The sequence below is a fragment of the Mustela putorius genome, unplaced genomic scaffold, assembly GCF_011764305.1.
Source record: "Mustela putorius furo isolate JIRA1106 unplaced genomic scaffold, ASM1176430v1.1 tig00000095_pilon_pilon_pilon, whole genome shotgun sequence".
NCBI classification, from domain to species: domain Eukaryota; kingdom Metazoa; phylum Chordata; class Mammalia; order Carnivora; family Mustelidae; genus Mustela; species Mustela putorius.
Window position 1 is genome coordinate 36,773,112 of NW_025421280.1, and position 21,074 is coordinate 36,794,185.

Genomic DNA, 21,074 nt, shown 5'->3' on the forward strand with positions numbered 1-21,074 from the left:
AAAGGGGAGGGGCTGAACCCCTGCTCTAAAGGCGGCCCCGGGACCCACGGGTGCCTGTCTGCAGCGTGCAAAGCCCAGGAGGCTTGGGCAATTGTGGTTTCCTCCCTGCCCTCGGGGACGCAGCCGTGCTAGCCCAGCCCCCCGCGTGTCTCAGGACCTCATCTGCTCAGGCATGGAGGAGACAGTTGTGCGACCTTCGGTGTTCACGGTGGATGGACAGACCGACATCCCATTCAGGAGGCTGGGGCACAGGCGTCGGAGACGGCCCTGCAGCACAGCCCAGCTGGGCCTGAGCCTCCTGCTGCTGCTGCTGGCCGCCGGGCTGGCCGTCCAGGGCTGGTTCCTGCTTCAGCTGCACTGGCGCATGGGGGCGGTGGTCACACCCCTGCTGGTGAGTGGGGGCCTCGGGGCTTGTGGCCAGGGACGCGGTGCCTGTGTCACTGGGCATCTCTCTGTGCGTGCATGTGCAGAACAGGAGACAGGCCAAGGGCAGCCCCAAGCAAGTCAATTTGTCTCTCTGAAACTCAGTTTCCTCATCTGTAAAATGGGTGTGGTAATAAGAGTGCTCAGCTCCCAGGGAACGAAAGGGGATACTGTGTGTGTGGTGCCAGGGGCAAGTGTTCAATCCATCAAAACAGGTGTTTTTAAAAATCAAGACATAAATGCATTCTGCCCGTTCAGGGGTACAGCCTGTTGATCTGAGGCATTTATTTTGTGATATGATCGCTTGTGGTGGGAGCAAACCCAACTTTGGTGTGCTGTGATGATCACTTCTTCTAGTGGTGGCCCCCCCCCCCCCCATAAAATCAGTCTCTTAGAGCAGGTTTTATGTCCTTTTTATTTTTTTAAGTTTTTTTTTTTAAATCTGACACACACAGAGAGAAATCACAAGTAGGCAGAGAGGCAGGCAGAGAGAGGGAGAAGCAGGCTCCCAGCTGAGCAGAGAGCCTGATGAGGGGCTCAATCCGAGGACCCTAAGATCATGACCTGAGCTGAAGACAGAGGATTTAACCCACTGAGGCACTCAGGCTCCCCAGGTTTTATATTCTTAATAGAGTCCTGTGGTCTGTAACCCCCGGCACTGGCACTCTGACATTGTTGATTACGACCAGCCGTGCCCGGGTCCCCACTGTGGGGACCGTCACCAACCCGTTCGGTCTGGGTCTGTGAGAATCTCCCTCTGCATCAGTTTTCCCTTGACTGTGGATGTATCTGTCTGTGTCTCTGTGTCCCACGCCACGGCCACATGACCTCGCTTTCGTGTCCTGTGTCGCCGGGTCACTTCTCCTTGGGCCTGGATCTGAGGGCCACACGCGCACGTCCTTCATGTGACTCCACATTGCCGTCCGGCATCCGTCCGCGTGCCCGCGTGTCCACTTGCTGGCCTGTCTGTGGCTCACGCCTTGGCGTGGCGCACAGACCCGCGTGGACCCATCAACAACACACCCGTGTATCTGAGTCCACGTGTCCACGTGAGCCTTGTCAGTGTGTCACGCTAGTGTCCAGGTCTGTGCCCTACACCCCGTGTCCGTACCCACTCGTTGGCACCGATGTCCGCGTGTCTTGCCGTCCAGACTGATGTATCCATCATAGGACTTACTGAATTAACCCTTACATAGTGCTTCCTATGTGCTGGATGCTGGCCCACACTTTCCACCCGTGAAGTCACTGACTCCTAGAGAGGTACCATCCCTATGTCTATTTGCGGAGGGGAAACTGAGGCTGCCGGGTGGGGCGGGGCTGTGCACGTGGGCCTGGGTGGTGTCTGCACCCGTGGTCTGCGTGTGTCACAGTCATGAGTCAGGATGCCAGTGCGTGGGCCCCTCAGGCCCTCACCCTGGGCTCCTCTGCCTTTTCAGGACGGAGATGCGAAATCCTGGAAGCAGGTGATGCAAGGTGAGTCAGGGTCCTGGGCCCCAGGGAGGGCCGGGCAGGCTGGTTCCCACGCTGTCCCCGCCCCCTCAGCCCATTGCCCAATGTGATTTACACAACTGGTCAGAGCCCAGCAGGTGCCCCTCCTCCAGGCCCGAGAAGGAGAAGTCTGGGCCACTCCGGAAAGGGTGGGGTTGACACCAGGAGGTAGACTCCATGACCCCTCCGGGGGGTGCGGGGAGCAGCCGACCCTCCCACTCCACTCCAGTCGCCGCTCAGCCCTCCCCCTCTCTCTCCAGAGCGGAGGTCCTATCAGACCAACCCAGCCGCACACCTTACAGGTGAGGGGGACCCCGGGTGCTGGCATGGGGAGGGGGGCAGGGTGTCCTGGGGAGACCAGACAGACGGACGGCCAGCTTGTCAGAGCGCTCATCCGCCCACGCGTGCCATCACTCTTCGTTCCCAGCATAGCCCAGACCACAGGCACCGCCCGTGCACTTCTCCTCTCATTTAAGGAATAAGCCCCTTACCGTGCTCACGGTGTCGCCCGTGTGGTAATGGCCTCTGGCCGTGTTCATTCACTGCACCCTGAGGAGGCACGGCTCATAGCTCCCGCTCCCTGAGCAAGAGACTGAGGATGTGGAGATGAGCCTCCTGGACCAGACTGCGCTCCGTCCATCTCCCCTGCCTTTATTCTGCCACTCCCAAGTGTTCATGCTTTTGGCCAGTCACTTAATTGCGCCATGCCTCAGTTTCCCCACCTGCGGGGGGGGGGTGTGGTTAAAACGAGTTAGGACAGAAAAGAAGCAAGTGACTTGGCCTCTGGGTGTCTCCATTTCCCTCCCCCCTGCAAAGTGAGGGTAAAGATGACCTAATACGTCTAAAGTTCTCAAACAGCCTAAAACGGGAAGGGGGTAGGGTAGGTGGTCAGGCTCTCTCACCCAGAGACCGGCACGTGCTGACCGGCCCCCTCTCTCTCCATCCCCAGGAGCCAACTCCAGCCTGACGGGCAGCGGGGGCCCGCTGCTCTGGGAGACGAAGCTGGGCTTGGCCTTCTTGAGGGGCCTCGGCTACCGCGAGGGCTCCCTGGTCATCGCCCGGGCCGGCTACTACTACGTCTACTCCAAGGTGCAGCTGGGAGGCGTGGGCTGCCCGCCGGGGCCGAGCGGCAGCCTGCCCATCACCCACGGCCTCTACAAGCGCACGCCCCGCTACCCCGAGGAGCTGGAGCTGCTGGTCAGCCGGCGGTCCCCCTGCGCGCGGGGAGCCAGCTCCCGCGTGTGGTGGGACAGCAGCTTCCTGGGGGGCGTGGTGCACCTGGACGCCGGTGAGGAGGTGGTGGTCCGCGTGCCCCAGGAGCGCCTGGTCCGACTCCGCGACGGCACCCGCTCCTACTTCGGGGCTTTCATGGTGTGAAGGAAGGACTGACCGCAGATCACGGGGGTCGGACAGGCAGCGGAACCTCAGAGATGCTCTGGGGAGCCCCAAACTCAACAAGCAAAGAGCTCGGCAGCCACCTCCAGGGGCCGAGGACCCAGCCACCCCCGAAGGCTGCAGACCCAGCAAGCAACAAAGGAAACCCTGGGGACCCTGCCACAGGCGGTCCTGAAGACAAAGCCCCCGGGGACTCGGGGGTCTGGAGGCCCCCAATGAGGGGATAGCTAATCTGCCTGATATTCAGGAAGAAGGGGCGAGGGGTGGGTATTTATGTTTTTGATTCAGAGAAGAGTGGGACTTGGGGGTCCCGGGACTTGGCTGAAGACAGGAAGCCTCACTCTCATGCGCGTGGGCGGCCGGGGGGAGAAAGTCATCAAGACTCCTCCGTGTGGACAGCCCAGCCCAGGCCCACCGGCAGCCACAGTCACACATTCAAGTTCCACCCGCAGCTGCATGGCCCCCCTTCTCCTGGCCCTGTGAGGTTGTTCTCAGAGACTCTGCACAGCCCGTGTGCCGCGTGCCGGTAATTGTGTGACAACCGGCTCTCCCGGGAGGGGAGAGACTTTGTAGTATCTGCGATTTCCTTGGTGTCGTTACTCCCGTGGCGGCTGGTTTCCCGCTACCAAGGCATCCCCTAGGGGCCAGCTCCCGGCTCTGTCGCATTCCGGTCCCACGAGGACGTCAGGGTGGTGTTTCAGCACCCAGGTCAGGGCCTGGCCCCCGGAAGGCACCTGGAAAAGGCTTGCAGAGAGAAAGCAGGGAGGGTGGAAAGGAAGAAGGAAGGAGTGGGGAGGGCCCTGGAGGGAGCGAGTGAGAATGCAGACCCACCGAGGGTGTCGCAGAGAATCACACAGCCCCACAATCGCTTTCACAACTGCACTCATACACACAAAGCATCGCATTCTCGCACAACTGCACACATGTCATGGCATCACAAACACTCCGTCACAGACATTATGTGAGAACCACATGGGAACAGTCATACCCAAGTCATCATCACAACCGCAGTCACCCACAGGGGCCGTACAGTCACACCAAGTGTGACACATGGGATGCCATGATCATCACACTGGACTTCCTCGCGCTGTGTCATGGTCACACCCATCACACACACAGCATCACATACATACACACACACACACACACACGCATGCAGCCTAAGGTTCCTCCCACCCGAGACGGATACATCCTGGGATGAGGACCAGACTCTGTCTGAAGCCCTGGGCTCCCGGACCACGGGTCTTGGAAATAAATAGTAAATGTTGCACCTGGGTCTGTCTATTCTCAGGGAAAGGGTGGCTCGCAGAGGCACAGGGGTAGATGCAATCACCCGTGGAAGTCACTTTACAACTTTACAGATCAGAAAACTGAACCCGGTTGGCCCAACTCCATGTAGGAAGCTCAGAGGCGGGGGGGGGGGGGGGGGGGGGGGGTGGGGGGGGGGGGGGCGGGAGGGAGTCCAGAGATGTCATGCCCAGGTCTGCCTCCCCCTCGAGTCTCCCATTCCTGAGCAAGTGGAGGCTCCCTCCTGCCAGGCACCCCTATGGCAGGCATCGGGGACAGAGTGGTGGTCTAGCCAGCGAGCTGGAATCTTGGAGCAAGTGGGAGCATGGGGGGAGTATGGGGGGAGGGGCAGGTAATGAGACCCATACAAATCAGATGGTCTGTATAAATGAGCAGGTATCCCGGTGTGGCCAAAGGGAGGGGCTGCTGCCCAGGACCCAAAGATAAGGGCTCAGTCCCCAGAAGTGGATGGATTATTGTTATTATTGTTGATACTGTTCTCACATTGCCCGGCACGGGGGGGGGGGGGGGGGGGGGAGGAAACACGCTTTGCAATCAGGTGGTCCTGCTTTCCAGTTTCCCTCTGCCACTTGCTGCTGTGTGACCTCAAGCAAGTCCCACCTTGGTGCCTCTGTTTCCTCATCTGCAAAATGGGAGGTGATGCCAGTCCTCACCCTAGGTCTGTTGTAAAGATGAACATCAGATCAGGCACGGAAAAAAACATTTGTTATGGTGCTTGGTACACAGTAAGAGCTCCATAAGTGCACGAGTGACATAAGTGATTTAGAAATATTAAGAACAGCGTTTGTCAGGCACTTTCACTATGCCAGGCATCTCGTGTGAGTCAGAACCTTATATACACACCTGGGCAGGACTTGCTGTTGCCCGCACGTTCCAGACCTAGAGAGAGAGAGAAAGGCACGCAGTTTCATGCCTCTCTGCCCTTGAGGACTGGTGGGAGGTGTGGGGCAGCCCCAAATGCCCAGCCCCAGCCCCAGCCCCAGCCCCAGCCCCTACTAGAGTTTCCTTTACTCTTGTCACCATTTTTCTATTTCCGTGGCTTTGATGCGACCAAGATGTGGGGACGGCCTATTTACAAAGCTGCCGGCAGCCACCAACTTCCGCCTGGGGATGGAACCTCTCGCTAAGTTTAGCCTCCAAAGATCATTCCTGGGAGGGGCCTCCCAGCCCTGAGGTGGAGGAGCCGGTGGAAGGAGACAGAGGGCGGGTAAGAGGAGGGGTAGGAGGCGAGGTGGAAAGAGGGGGAGGGGAGGGAACACCGGAGGGAGGAGGCACAGAGAGCCCTGGAGGTGGAGAGGCAGGCGCAGTAGGAGATCTAGAACCCAGCTTGATTTCAGATAGAGCATGGGGCGGGAAGCCCCCAGCCCAGGCCACTGACCTACTTCACAACTTCTGAGAAGTTTATCTGCTTGATTTCCGCTTTCACATCCCGTGCTCCGACATCAGTTCAAATATCACCTTCCCCCACAATTAGCTCTTCCTCCAGACCTGAGGTCTGCATCCCTGCCCTCCCCCAGCCCCTGCTCTCCCTCCATCTCCTGCCAAAACCTGGAGGCGGTAGAAGTAAAAATAATGATGATAAGTCATTGATGAATCTCATATTATAATGCTATATCCCTCCCGCTAAATACCACTGTGGTCCAGCACTGGGATGCAGAAGCCAGGCCACCAGGGTTCAAATCCCCACTCTGCCACTTCCCAGCTGGCTGATCTCAAGATCCACCCTTGGCCTCTCTGGGCCTCAGTTTCCTCATCTGTGAGGTGAAATGACTTGAATGTTCAAGTAGTTTTCCAGAGCTTGGCCCACAGCGAGTTCTTCAATCCTTAGTAGATACTCTTTTTGTAAGCAAAACTGTAATCCTGTGCACATTTCAAGTTCAGATTCTTCTCGATGATTACATCCGCAAGCCACATCTAGTCACTATGTCTGTTTTTGTTGTTGTTGTTTCTTAAGACTATTTATTTATGTATTTATTTGTCAGAGAGAAAGAGAGAGAGAGTACAAGCAGGCAGAGGCGGAAAGAGAAGCAGGCTCCCTGCCAAGCAAGGAGCCTGATGCGGGATTCCATCCCAGGACTTTGGGATCATGACCTGAGCCGAAGGTAGCGGCTTAACTGACTGAGCCACCCAGGTGCCTCATGCTGTTGTTTGTTTTTAAGTAGGCTCCCTGCCCAATGTGGGGCTTTAACTCATGAGCCTGAGATCAAGAGTTGGTTGCTCTACAGACTGAACCATCCAGGAGTCCCCAAAGTGAGTTTTTAATATGGAAAATTAGTAGCCAATATTTAAACATTACAAAATTTTACTTGTGGACAAATCCAAACTTATGGATTTTCTTGGAAGTTTGGAAGGAGTGAACCACAACCCAGGTATGGGCTCACCAGCTCAGCCTCAGTCTCTACTACACCCCGCTGTCTCCCACACAAGAGTCTGAATGTCAGTTGTCTTTCAGCATCGTGCTTCTGTGGTTGTTTCTCTTAAAGCAATGAGGATCACTAATTATAGGTCATACTTCTGATGTACTTACTGTGTGCCAGACACTGTGCTAAGTGTATTAATTCACAATAACTCATTTAATTCTCATGGTGACTGACTCATGGTAACTTATGGGTGGGGAATTCTAGGCACAGAGAGATGAAGTCACTTTTCAGAGATGAGAACATAAATGAGTTTCAGGAAGAATAAGAGATCAGAGTTGTATTCATTTCCTGCTGCCACTTAAAATGATAGTCATTCCTGCCTGAGTGGCTCAGTGTGTTAAAGCCTCTGCTTTCGGCTCAGGTCATGATCTCAGGGTCCTGGGATCCAACCCCGCACCGGACTTTCTGCTCAGCAGGGAACCTGCTTCCTCCTCTCTCTCTGCCTGCCTCTCTGCCTACTCATGACCTCCGTCTGTTAAATAAATAAATAAAATCTTTTTAAAAAATGATTGCCATTTATTACCTTAAAGATCTAGAAGTCAGGAGTCAGAAAAGAGTCTTACGGAACTAAAATCAATGTGTCAGTAAGACTTCCTTCTTTCTGAAAGAAAGGTTTGCCTCAAACCTTTTAATCAGAGTCGCCTTTATGGGAAACCAAAACCTGTGACACACGTGTGGCATACATAAATCGTAATTTGCAAAGAGTGCGAATAATTTAACTTCTTTTTTATTCTTAATGTGACTTACTTTGTGCAAGGATCCCTTTGCACCAGGATGCTAAGAACTATCAGTCAGTTGGAAACCATTCCTGTCCACATGTTCCTTTCCCAAGACTGCCAAAATTCCAGGCAGCTTGGGCAGTGTCCTGGCATCCAGGGTAAGGGAGGGATCCGTTTGATTCTCAAGCCACGCGTCCACACAGGTGCCCACCTCCAGTCTGCTTCTGAGCCATCAGTCCCCCACTTTTATACTTGTAACCTTCAAGACTGCTGCATTCTCTGCTGCTCCTAAGCCTTGCTCGCAAGGCTGATTTTCAGCCAGCTTGAGGCACCGGAAGTTCTTTGAGGCTGTCTGTGGCATCAACTGCCCAGAGACACCATCAAGTCATTTCCTTTTTGGGGACCTGCAACCTCTCTGGGCTCTGTAATGAAGAGCAAGACCCAAGCCTCTTCTGGTTTGGAAGGCCCCTAGAATATCTCTAGAGGACTTCCTCTATTCCAGGTCTGTGTGTTTCAAAAAAGCAGAGCATGGGAACTTTCTCCCTTTATGGGTGCTGAAGGGTGTCCCCCAACGTTCTTACATTGAACTCTTGTACCCAGTACTTCAGAACGTGATTTCACTTGGAAATAAGGTCTTTAAAGAGAAAACTAAGGTAAAATAAAGGCTGGTTTTTTTTGTTTCAAGTAAACTCTATGCCCAACATGGGGCTTACTGGGCTCAAACTCACGATCCTGAGATCAAGAGTTGCATGCTCTCCTGGCTGAGTCAGCCAAGTGCTCCTCCTGTAAAATAAGGTTATTAGAGTAGGTGTTAACCCAATAGGATGTGTGTCCTTATGAGAAGAGGAGATTAACACGCAGAGGGATGGCCACGTGAGGATGTAGGGAGACAGTGGTCATCTACAAGCCATGGAGAGCAGCTTCAGGAGAAACCAGTCCTGCTGACACCTCGGTCTTGGACTTTCAACCTCCAGAAGTGAGGGAAAAAGACATTTCTGATGTTAAAGCTACTCAGTCTGCTATGGCAGCCCCGGCATAGCCATGCACCCCCTCTCCGCCTTCCACCAGCCCTGGGGAAAACAGGTGGCCTCCAGAAGCTGTAAAAGACAAAGGAACAGATTCACCCCTAGAACCTCCAGAAGGAATGCAGACCTGCTGATACTTTGATGTTAGCCCAGAACTGTAAGATCATAGACTTGCATTGTTTTAAGCCTCTGCGTTTGTAGCAATGTGTTACAGTAGCAAAAGTAAGCTGGCCCCACTGGGACCTGGGAGGTACTCCAGGGCATCCAGGACCGTCCGTCCCTATGTCCCTATGCTACTTGGGTCCATGTCCTTTGCAGAGAGGTTGAGAGGTTCACCATGCGTGGAGGCAGCCACTGCAGGAGACTTGCTGGTCTCTCTCCATCCAGAAAGTAGACCCAGTCTATGGCCATACCACTCTGAACGCGCCCGATCACGTCAGAAAGTGGACCCATCCACTGCTGTCCCTGAATCTAGCAACTCCAACTGTTCATCATCTCCCTCCCCAACTACTCCTTCCGGATTCCCTTCTCCCCTCAGCCAGTGCTTCTGTTCATCTAGGTGGCTTGCCTGGGGAGGTGACCTAGTTCCTCATGCCTGAGGGGTCAGAGATCCCGCTCACCATGCCTTTACACCTTCAAGAGGAGCACTAACTTCTGCCCTTGCATTGTGAGGCAACACTGCATTCAATTTACTCCCTTGATTGGCAAAGAGTGTGGAAGGGAGTAATTCTGGAGGCTTCCACTTGACCTTATCCATAGAAAAAGCTTTCAACACCTGATCTGCTCAGTGATTTCCAAGGGCCAAGTGCTAGATATGTGTCATCCCTCTAAACTCTTACCATCACTCTGTGGTATCAATGTTATGACAGAAGAGGAAACCGAGGCATGGGGAGGTGAAGCAACTGGCCCAAAGTCCTTCATCTAAGAAGTTATGGGGACTTCTAATCCTAGAGCCTTTGTCTAAGCCACTTTCCTAAATCTACGCCACGGCCCGCCAGCATATGCATAGACCCCATTCCCTTACCCACTTCCCTATCTATGGACACATAGGTTGTTTCGTCGTAGTACACAACATGCTGTCATGAATATCCTTATCATGAGTTTTTGTGCAGGTGGTCCCCCTCTTACAGGTCCTGGCTGCCCTTACGTGAGAGCTCCAGAAGGGTTCTCAGCCTATGTGTGTGGACCTCCATCCTAGGACCTCAAGTCCAAGACTTCGTCTGGCATCCCTGCCTCCCCCAACCCTTCTCTTGCGTGCCCCACCCTGCCTCCCACTTCTCAGACCGTCTCACCAACACCCGGCCCTGCGGACTGACTTGACCCACTCCTAAGGGGCTCCCCCGTGCTCCCCTCGTCATGTCCCTCTACCTGACTGAGCCTGTTTCCCCAGCTATACAACATGGGAAGTCACTTTGAAGATTCCATGCATGGAGGGATAATAGTTCTGAAATAATAATTTAAGATCTTTTTCCTTTCCTTCTTCTGATCTAAATCTTTACTTCATCAGTTACTGGTGAGTGACCTTAAGCAGGTAGCTTAAACCTCTCACTCTCTCTTAGTTTCTTTGTTTGTACAGTAGGGATAATAATGTCTCCACGGCCTCATGATGCAACCCCCACCCACTCCTTGAGCACAGTGAAGACATGTCAAGTGCTTAGTTGAGTGGTTTGTGGTACATACCAGGTGTTCAATAAATATTGGCTCTTGTTGTTGATACTAGTTCAGCTGGCCCTTAAACAACCTGAGGTTTAGGGGTACTGACCCTCACCAACCCAGCCAAAGAACCACACATAACTTTTGACTCCCCAAAAACTTAACTATGACTAGACTACTCTCGCTGGGAGACTTGATTCCCCAGAAACTTGACTAGACTACTCTTACTAGGAGACTTGACTCCCCAGAAACTTAACTATGACTAGACTACCCTCGCTGGGAGAAATGACTCTCCAGAAACTTAACTATGACTAGACTACTCTCGCTGGGAGACTTGACTCCCCAGAAACTTAACTATGACTAGACTACCCTCGCTGGGAGACTTGACTCCCCAGAAACTTAACTATGACTAGACTACTCTCGCTGTGAGACTTGACTCCCCAGAAACTTAACTATGACTAGACTACCCTCGCTGGGAGACTTGACTCTCCAGAAACTTAACTATGACTAGACTACCCTCGCTGGGAGACTTGACTCCCCAGAAACTTAACTATGACTAGACTACCCTCGCTGGGAGAAATGACTCTCCAGAAACTTAACTATGACTAGACTACTCTCGCTGGGAGACTTGACTCCCCAGAAACTTAACTATGACTAGACTACCCTCGCTGGGAGACTTGACTCCCCAGAAACTTAACTATGACTAGACTACTCTCGCTGTGAGACTTGACTCCCCAGAAACTTAACTATGACTAGACTACCCTCGCTGGGAGAAATGACTCTCCAGAAACTTAACTATGACTAGACTACCCTCGCTGGGAGACTTGACTCCCCAGAAACTTAACTATGACTAGACTACTCTCGCCGGGAGACTTGACTCCCCAGAAACTTAACTATGACTAGACTACCCTCGCTGGGAGACTTGACTCCCCAGAAACTTAACTATGACTAGACTACCCTCGCTGGGAGACTTGACTCCCCAGAAACTTGACTAGACTACTCTTACTAGGAGACTTGACTCCCCAGAAACTTAACTATGACTAGACTACCCTCGCTGGGAGAAATGACTCTCCAGAAACTTAACTATGACTAGACTACCCTCGCTGGGAGAAATGACTCTCCAGAAACTTAACTATGACTAGACTACTCTCGCTGGGAGACTTGACTCCCCAGAAACTTAACTATGACTAGACTACCCTCGCTGGGAGAAATGACTCTCCAGAAACTTAACTATGACTAGACTACCCTCGCTGGGAGACTTGACTCCCCAGAAACTTAACTATGACTAGACTACTCTCGCTGGGCCTCCTGATAACATAAAAAATTGATCAACACATATTTTCTGTGTTCTATGTATTACACACTGTGTTCTTACAGGAAAGTAAGCTAGAGAAAAGGAAATGGTATTAAGAAAATCATAAGGAAGAGAAAACACATGTACAGCCCTGGACTGTATTTATCAATACCATAAATTTAGATTATCTCTTTACAAGACTGATCGTCTATCAGTAAATCCATCAATGTTATTTTATATGATAAAAAAAAAAACACTGCATATGTGGTACATATTACTAACACTAGACACCAGAGGTGAAAAGATAATATGAAAAAGAAATTCCTATTTCTTTGCGAAGATCATGGTTCATGCATTAGTAACAAAGACGCCGTGGTAAGATTGTTTTGTGGTGGCCTCCTGTAACCCAAACCACTGCCTCACTGTGGTCTAGCCTATACACTAGTGAATGAATCGTTACAAAGTTTTAATGACAGACAGTATTACTCTCATGTTCATGATACAGTATCTGAGACATTATTGCATTAAAAAAAAAAAAAACACCTGTGATGATAGGCTGACTTGCGATTCCTTCAATTCTTTGAAAGCAAAGTTATAAAACAGTAAGAAAAACAATACATTGGTAATTTTATATTAAGCATCACTCACCTTATGCCTACATAAGGATACACTGTGAATAGCATACATGTGTGGTCTGTGTTCATGTGCATAAATTTTGATAGATGTTAACATTTTATAACAGAGTTGTGTACATGTTATGGTAGCAAATGGTAAGATAGACCAGAATCTGCATATATATTCTATACTTTCGTGACAGACCTAACTTCTTCCTAGCTTGTCAATATTTCTAGGCTACACAGTTCATCTGCATGTTTTTTCAGATTGTCACAAATCTCCAAAAATGCTTCCGATACATGTATTGAAAAAAGAATGCATTGTAAGTGGACTCGCACAGCCCAAACCCATGTTGTTCAAGCTGATTGCTTCTTCTGCCCCTTTCCCTAGTCAAGGAGTAGTTGGTTTTGCTTGTCCTTTCCATAAGCTTGGGGCTTCTCATGCCTCTTTATTACTCCTTGGTGCCAAAATCCCCACACTTATCCCTGAAATCTACAGGATTTTTTCGTGATTGGTTTTAAAAAAAAAAATGGAGGGAGAAAGGATGGAGGGTCAAGAAAGACAGAGTCAGGGGCGCCTGGGTGGCTCAGTGGGTTAAGCCGCTGCCTTCGGCTCAGGTCATGATCTCAGGGTCCTGGGATCGAGTCCCGCATCGGGCTCTCTGCTCGGCAGGGAGCCTGCTTCCCTCTCTCTCTCTCTGCCTGCCTCTCCATCTACTTGTGATTTCTCTGTCAAATAGATAAATAAAATATTTTAAAAAAAAGAAAGACAGAGTCAGAGATTCTCTAAGCATCTTTAATTGTGGTAAAATATACACAACATAAAACTTACCCATCTAAACTGTTTTTTAAGTGGGAAGTTCACCCATATTAGGCACATTCCCGTTGGGCAACCATCCCCAACATCCACCTCCAGAAATTTTTCATCTTTTCCAGACTGAGACTGTGTCCCCATGAAACAATGACTCCCCACCTCCGGCATCTCCATTCTGTTTTCTGTCTCTATGAATGCAACCACTCTAAATATTTCATTTGAGTGAAATCATATAGTGGTTGACCTTCCTGTGATTGACTTATGTCACTGAGAGTCATATTCTCAAAGTTCATCCACACTCTAGCAGGTGTCAGGATTCCCTTCCATTTTAAGGCTGAAAAATATTTCATTGTGTGGATGGACCACGTTTTGTTTATCCATTCATCGTTGATGGACGCTTGGGTTGCTTCCACTTTGTGGCCATTGAGAATAACCCTGCTATGAACATGTATGTGCAGATATCTGAGTCCCCGCTTTCAATGCTTTTGGGTAAATACCCAGAAATGGAATTTCTGGATTAAATGGTAATTCTGTGCTCGCTTCGGCAGCACATATACTAAAATTGGATTAAATGGTAATTCTATTTTTACTTTCTTGAGGAGTCACCATACTGGTTTGTGTGACTACACCATTCTACATTCCTACCAGCTCCCTAAGCATTTTTTACTGTGTGTTTTGCAGTGGCTGAATACATGTTCCATATACGTGAGCATGAGATCAAGCTTGTTCATGTACTATTCAAATCCACGTTCTTACTTTTTGTCTGCTTGAGCGACCAGAGGCCACAAGGGGTATTTTTAAAATCTTCCACTTCAGTGAATACCCAATACAAGATATTTTACATTCTTCCTCCTTTTTTCTTTTTTTCCTTCTGGGTCTTCAATTTTTGTGGAACATTTTACTCTAACAACACATCTCAGTTCATCCTATCCACATGGTGGAGGAGTTCTGTCAATTTTTGCTTCATTTATTTCGAGACCATTTTTTAAAAAAGATTTATTTATTTATTTATTTATTTGAGAGAGAGGAGGTGAGAGAGAGCATGAGCGAGGAGAAGGTCAGAGGGAGAAGCAGACTCCCTGTGGAGCTGGGAGCCCGATGTAGGACTCGATCCCGGGACTCCTGGATCATGACCTAAGCCGAAAGCAGTCGTCCAACCAACTGAGCCACCCAGGCGTCCCACGAGACCATTTTTAAGTGCATGCACATTAAAATTGTTATATTTTCACGGTTATATCTAGTAATGCTATTTCCATTAAACTTTGTGCTGTATGTCATTAGTGCTAACACAACTTTCTTTCTGGCTATTTACATCCTTTAATTAGCAACTTGTTACATCTTGTATTTAAATGTAAACAACATGTTGCTGGATTTTAAGTTTTCTTTTTTTTTTAACAAAGATTTATTTATTTATTTATTTATTTATTTATTTGACAGAGATCACAAGTAGGCAGAGAGGCAGGCAGCGGGGGGGGGTGGGGGTGCGGGGGCGGGGGGGGGGGGAAGCAGTATCCCTGCTGAGCAGACAGCCCGATGCGAGGTTCGATGTGGGGCTGGATGTGGGGTTCGATGTGGGGCTCGATTCCAGAACCCTGGGATCATGACCTGAGCCAAAGGAAGAGGCTTTAACCCACTGAGCCACCCAGGTGCCCCGATTTTAAGTTTTCTTATCTAGCCTGACAATATTTGTCTTTTAATTTGAGTATTTAGAATGATGCTGTTCAACATAAATGTAATGTGAACCATCTCTGTAATTGAAGCCTTTTCTAGCTGCCACAATTAAGAGCTCAAAAATTAGTGAATTTTAATACTATATGTTATTTAGCAATGTATCCAGAATGTTAATCATTTCAAGGTGCAATCCACATAAAATTATTAATAAGATGCTTTACACTTTTTTTCATTCTAGGTCTCCAAATTCTGCAGTGCATTTCCCACTGGCACTGGATGGATCTCAGCCCAGACAGTGCCAGTGGGTGCCTGGCCAGTGCTCCCCGGTGCCTGGCCACTCCTCTCTCAGGTGGTGGAGATTTAGATCATCTGCATTCATTCCAATGATGCAAATTATCAGTTTGGATTTATTTTGTAATTTCTGATTGTCCCTCCTTAAAAAAAAAAAAAAGATTTTATTTATTTCTTTGAGAGAGAGAGAGAGGGCACACACGAGGGCATGGAGGGGCAGAGTCAGAGGGAGAAGCAGGCACCCTCTGAGCAGGGAGCCTGACCTGGGGTTCAGTCCCAGGATGCTGGGATCACGACCTGAGCGGACGGCAGATGCTGAACGGACTGAGCCACCCAGGTGCCCCTGTCCCTCCTTTTCTATATTTCTTTTACTCCTTGACTTATCTCGGATTTTTTTTCTCATTCCAGTTTTTTCTTCTACTTATTTCAGAAATGACATATTCTGTTCTTATTCTTTTGTCCATTTCCGTAGGCACCTTCCTGTGTAGTTTCAACCTGTCGGAGTCTAAAAGCTCTTCCGCGATTCACCTCCAGAAGCCGCCTGACAGTTCTGCCTGTATCCACTCTCGCCCCCTCCAGGCTGTTGTGAGAACAGCAGTCAATATGAGATTTTTTTATTTTATTTATTTTTTTTTAATGTGTAATGTTTATTTAAAATCACAGATACGGGCGCCTGGGTGGTTCAGTTGGTTGAGCGACTGCCTTCGGCTCGGGTCATGATCCTGGAGTCCCGGTACCGAGTCCCGTATCGGGCTCCCTGCTTGGTGGGGAGTCTGCTTCTCCCTCTGACCCTCCTACTTCTTGTGCTCTCTCTCTCTCAAATAAATAAATAAAATCTTTTTAAAAATAAAAATAAATAAGATCACAGATAATCTGGGGCGCCTGGGTGGCTCCGTGGGTTAAAGCCTCTGCCTTTGTCTTGGGTCATGATCCCAGGGTCCTGGTGATCCAGCCCAGGCATCGGCTCCCTGCTCAGCGGGGAGCCTGCTTCCTCCTCTCTCTCTGCCTGCCTCTCTGCCTACTTGTGACCTATGTCTGTAAAATAAGTAAAAAAAAAAAAAAAAAAAAATTTAAATCTTAAAAAAAATAATAAAATCACAGATAATCTCATGTAAAGACATTTATTCGCCCAAGCACATTTTTAGGATAAAAATATCTTTTTTCTATTCTTCAGACAATGGAAATTGCCGACCAAAAGGAACAAAACCAACTCAAGTAGGACGAGAAGCTAACAAAAACTAACAAAGAATTGTGAGTTCACTTTATGTTCGTGGTTTTAAAAAAAACGCTACATTTGTTTTTTTTCTCTGAGATATGACTGAGATACAAAAATGCCGTATACATTTACTATTACATATTGATGAGTTTAAAGATAAGTAAACACTCATGGAACCATCACCACAATTTCAAAAGCTTAACCATCCCTTCTAAAAGTTTCCTCTTTTCTTCTTTATTTGTGTGTGATAAGAACTTCTTTTTTTTTTTTTTTTTTAACATGGAACACTTCACGAATTTGCGTGTCATCCGTGTTCAGGGGCCATGCTAATCTTCCCTGTATTGTTACACTTTCACTATACGGTCTGCCCAAGTGAGCATGATAAGAATAGTTACTGTAAGAGCTATCCTCTTCAAAAAGATTTTGGGGGAAATTGGAAGGGGAGGTGAACCATGAGAGACTATGGACTCTGAAAAACAATCTGAGGGTTTTGAAGGGGGGAGGTTGGGGTACCAGGTGGTGGGTATTATAGAGGGCACAGATTGCATGGAGCACTGGGTGTGGTGCAAAAATAATGAATACTGTTATGCTGAAAATAAATAAAAAATAAAATAAAATAAAAAGATTTGGGGGACATCTGGGTGGCTCGGTCAGTTAAACAAACTGAAACTCACATTTTCGGCTCAGGGCATGATCTCAGCCTGGTGCACTCGAGCCCCACGTGGGGCTCTGAGCTCCGTGTGGCCTGTGCTAAAGATTTTTTCTCCCTCAGGGGCTCCTGGGTGGCTCAGTGGGTTAAAGCCTCTGCCTTTGGCTCAGGTCATGATCCCAGCGTCCTGGGATCGAGCCCTGCATCCGGCTCTCTGGAGCCTGCTTTTGCCCACCCCCCCCCCCACCACCTCCCGGCCCGCCTCTCTGCCTACTTGTGATCTGTCTGTCAAATAAATAAATAAAATCTTTAAAAAAAAAAAAAAGATTTTTCTCTCCCTCTGCCCTCCTTGTGCTTCCCCCCTCAAATAACTAGCTAAATAAAATCTTTAAGTATAAAAATAGAAATAAATAGAAATTAAAAATATTTAAAAGTATAAAAATAAAAATTTTAAGTATACAATGCAGTATAGTTAACTATATGCCTTATGCCTTATGGTAGGTCTCTAGGATTTACCCGTCCTCCATAACGGAAACCCATTAAGCGGATACCCATGAAACACCAACTCCCCATCCCCCGCCCCTGGCGTAATCATTGCCCTGTTCTCTCTATACAGTTGACTACCAGGTCCCTCCTATAAGCGGAATCATCTTTGTCCTTTAGTGTCTGCCTTATTTCATGTGATCAGTGGCTTACTTATGGCTGAACAATTTTCCATTGTACGTGTACACCGCAAGTCCTTTATGCATTCACCCGCCTTTGCTTCTGTAAATAACGGGTCAACCAACGAAGAGGTGCAGGGATCTCTTGGAGATGCTGATTTCAGTTATCTGGGCCCTTCCTCCCAGACGCAGGATTGCTGAATGGTAAGGTGGTTCCGTTTTCAATGTTCCAGGAGCTTCCACCCTGCTTGCCATGACGAGGGCCCCTCTGGCATGATTACCCCCAGGAGTGAACAAGTTTCCAGTTTCTCCCCATCTTCGGTGGTACCGGCTGTCTTCTGCCTGGGATTTCGTGTGGGATGGGCCGTAGCCATCCTAACCCTGTGGGATGATAGCTCGCTGTGGTTTTGATTTGCATTTCCCCGATGATTAATCGCATCTTTTCTTTTTATCTTTACTGAGTGCTCGCTAATATTTTATTAAAACTTGCATGAGTTTACAAATAAAATTGTTGCATTTTTGTGGCTTTTCGTGACCCTATGTGTACATTTGTGCTTAATACTTGTATTTGTGTGGGATCCCCTATGTGCAGGATTGGGTGACTTTTCTAAGAGAGATATTGGGGGTGGGGTGGGGTTGGTTACTTTTTTTTTTTTTTTTTTTTTTTTTTAGCCTAACTTGGGGGTGGGGGAAAACCTCTTTTTACAGTATTTTTGTTTTTCTATTAACATTTCCTTTAAGCCTTGAACTTTTACTAAATTTCCTCCTGACTGAAAAATCTTGTTTCTAATCTGGGAATTTGAAATCTCTGTACTTAAAGTCACAGCAATTTTTTCCAAAGAGTTCAAACCAATTTAATGCCAGTACATGGTAAACATTTGCAGCCATTTCAAGAAGCATGGTAAACATTTGCAGCCATTTCAATTTGCAGCCTTTTATATATCATTAACTGGTATCATTAAACATTCTGAAGTGACTATAAAAAGTATAGAGTTTTTTTTAATAACAGTAAACTTTTAATAAATTAATTTTTAATTTAAAAAGAAAAAAATAAAAATAAAAGGGATGCCTGAGCGGCTTCTTGGGTTAAACATCTGCCTTCAGCTCAGGTCACAATCCCAGGATCCTGGGATTGAGTTCTGTATTGGGCATCTTGTTCAGCAGGAAGACTGCTTCTCCCTCTGCCTGCCTCTCCCCCTGCTTGTGCTCTCTCTCATGCATGCTCTCTCTCAAATAAAGGAAGTCTTTAAAAAAAAAAAAAAATCTATCTAGCAGCGCCTGAGTGGCTAAGTGGGTTAAGCCACTGCCTTCGGCTCAGGTCATGATCTCAGGGTCCTGAGATCGAGTCCCACATCGGGCTCTCTGCTCAGCAAGGGGCCTGCTTCCTCCTCTCTCTCTGCCTGCTTCTCTGCCTACTTGTGATCTCTGTCTGTCAAATAAATAAATAAATAAAAATCTACTAGGAGTGGATTTTCCTATGCTCAACTTTATTAAATAATAACCAATTTTCCAAACCAGTAGACACTCTAACACCTCTAACTGCCAAGTGTGAGAGTTTCCATTGCTTCATATCACACCAACCAACCCAGTGTTGTCCGCCTTCTATTTTAGGTGTTCTGTAATGGGATCCCTTGTAGTTTTGTCATTTTTTTCAGAGATTTTATTTTTCAGTAATCCCAACACCCAAAATGAGACTCGAACTCACAATCACAAGATCAAGAGTCACACACTCCATGGACTGAGCCAGCCAGGCACCCCATCCCCTTGTAGTTTTAAATTGCATTTTCCTGATGTTAATATGGTTAAGCACCCCTTCATGCTTATTGTCCATTTATATATTGTTTTATGTGAAGTCCTTTTTTATCTTTTTTTAAAGATTTTATTTATTTATTTACAGACAGAGATCACAAGTAGGCAGAGAGGCAGAGGGGGAGGGGGAAGCAGGCTCCGTGCTGAGCAGAGAGCCTGATGCATGGCTTGATCCTAGGACCCTGAGGTCATGACCTGAGCCAAAGGCAGAGGCTTAACCCACTGAGCCACCCAGGCGCCCCTTATGTGAAGTCTTAAAACCCTTTTTTAAATAGGTTGTCTTTTTTTAAGATATTATTTATTTACGAGAGATTGAGAGAGAGAGAGAGAGAGAGAGAGAGAGAGAGTGCGTGTGTGTGTGTGTGTGTGTGTGTGTGTGAATAAGCAGGGGAGGGGGGAGGGGGCAGAGGGAGAGGGAGAGAGAGAAGTGCAGGGCTCCTTCCCAGGACCCTGGGATCATGACCTGAGCCACCCAGGCATCCTTTTTCTTTTTGACTTATAAGAATTCTTTATACAATCTGTAAGTGAGCCCTTTTGTCAATTACTTTTTTTTTTTTTTTTGGCAAATTTTCTTTCTCACTCTGTGGATTACCTTTTCATTCTCTGAACTGATATCTTTTGAAAAACAGAAGATCTTACTTTTCATATACTATGAGAATAATATTTAATTTAATAATAAATCTAATATCTTCCTTTACATAGGTAATATTTTTGTGTTGTTTTTTAAAATATTCGCATGCCCTCACATAAATAAATATTCTCCTATAAGAATAGAAATCTCCTCTTTCTTTAAACTTTATTGATTTTCCTTTCACTTTTATGTTTATAATCCCCCTGGATGACAATCCATCCTTGCACGAACAGCATTGTCTAAATTACTGTGGCCTTATGATAGGTCTTAACATCTGGACTAGTAGCTCTCCATTTTGTTTCTCTTCTTGAAAACTGTCCTGGCTGTTTTGGGTCATTTGCATTTCTGGGGGTTTTCTGAGTCAGCATCATATACATACGTCCTGGTGAGACATTGCAGAGATTGCATTGAATCTACAGATCGATAGATGTTAATGTAGAATTAATGTCTTCAGAATATTGTCTTCCAATCCATGACCACAGTATATCCTTCTATTTACTTAGATTCTAGTTAGTTCCCTCAATAATGTCTTACAGTTTTGTGTATAGAATTCTTACACTACTTATACTTACTTAGTCACAAGCACTTAATTTTTTTTGATGTTCTTATAAATGGCATAATTTCCAAATATCTTTTTCTAGAGATGTTGATACATAGAAACCCACTGATTTTTCTATTTTGATTTTATATCCAATGACCTGGCTAAATTATTTTATAAAATCTAAATGTAGTTTCCTTTCATTTTCTACCTACATAATAATGTGACCTCTAAGTAATGACTTTTATTTCTCCTTATTCAATCCTTTTGCTTCCACTTCTGTGTTGCTGTACTGGCTAGGACCTCAGTGGGACATTAATAGGAAGTGGTGATAGCAATTCTGATTTCAACCGCCCACCGTTAAGTATGTTGTTGTTTTAGGTATTTTGTGGACACTCTTTAGCAAATGAAGAATGTTCTATTTCTAGATTGCTGCAAGTTTTTATCATTAGAA

General features: G+C 47.4%; 1 protein-coding gene and 1 non-coding gene across 2 annotated transcripts; one reads left to right on the forward strand and one right to left on the reverse strand.

Annotated features, from left to right (window-relative positions):
• Positions 1-35: 35 nt before the first annotated feature.
• TNFSF14 (TNF superfamily member 14) lies at positions 36-4,576 on the forward strand. The gene is made up of 4 exons (XM_004771599.3): positions 36-391; positions 1,860-1,896; positions 2,172-2,213; positions 2,861-4,576. Exons 1-4 carry the CDS (start codon positions 173-175, stop codon positions 3,286-3,288), a joined length of 726 nt encoding a protein of 241 aa, XP_004771656.1. The 5' UTR covers positions 36-172; the 3' UTR covers positions 3,289-4,576.
• Positions 4,577-16,604: 12,028 nt separating this feature from the next.
• Positions 16,605-16,709, reverse strand: LOC123394488. Its single transcript, XR_006609270.1, has one exon. It is a non-coding gene; the product is annotated as a U6 spliceosomal RNA (small nuclear RNA).
• Positions 16,710-21,074: the final 4,365 nt, after the last annotated feature.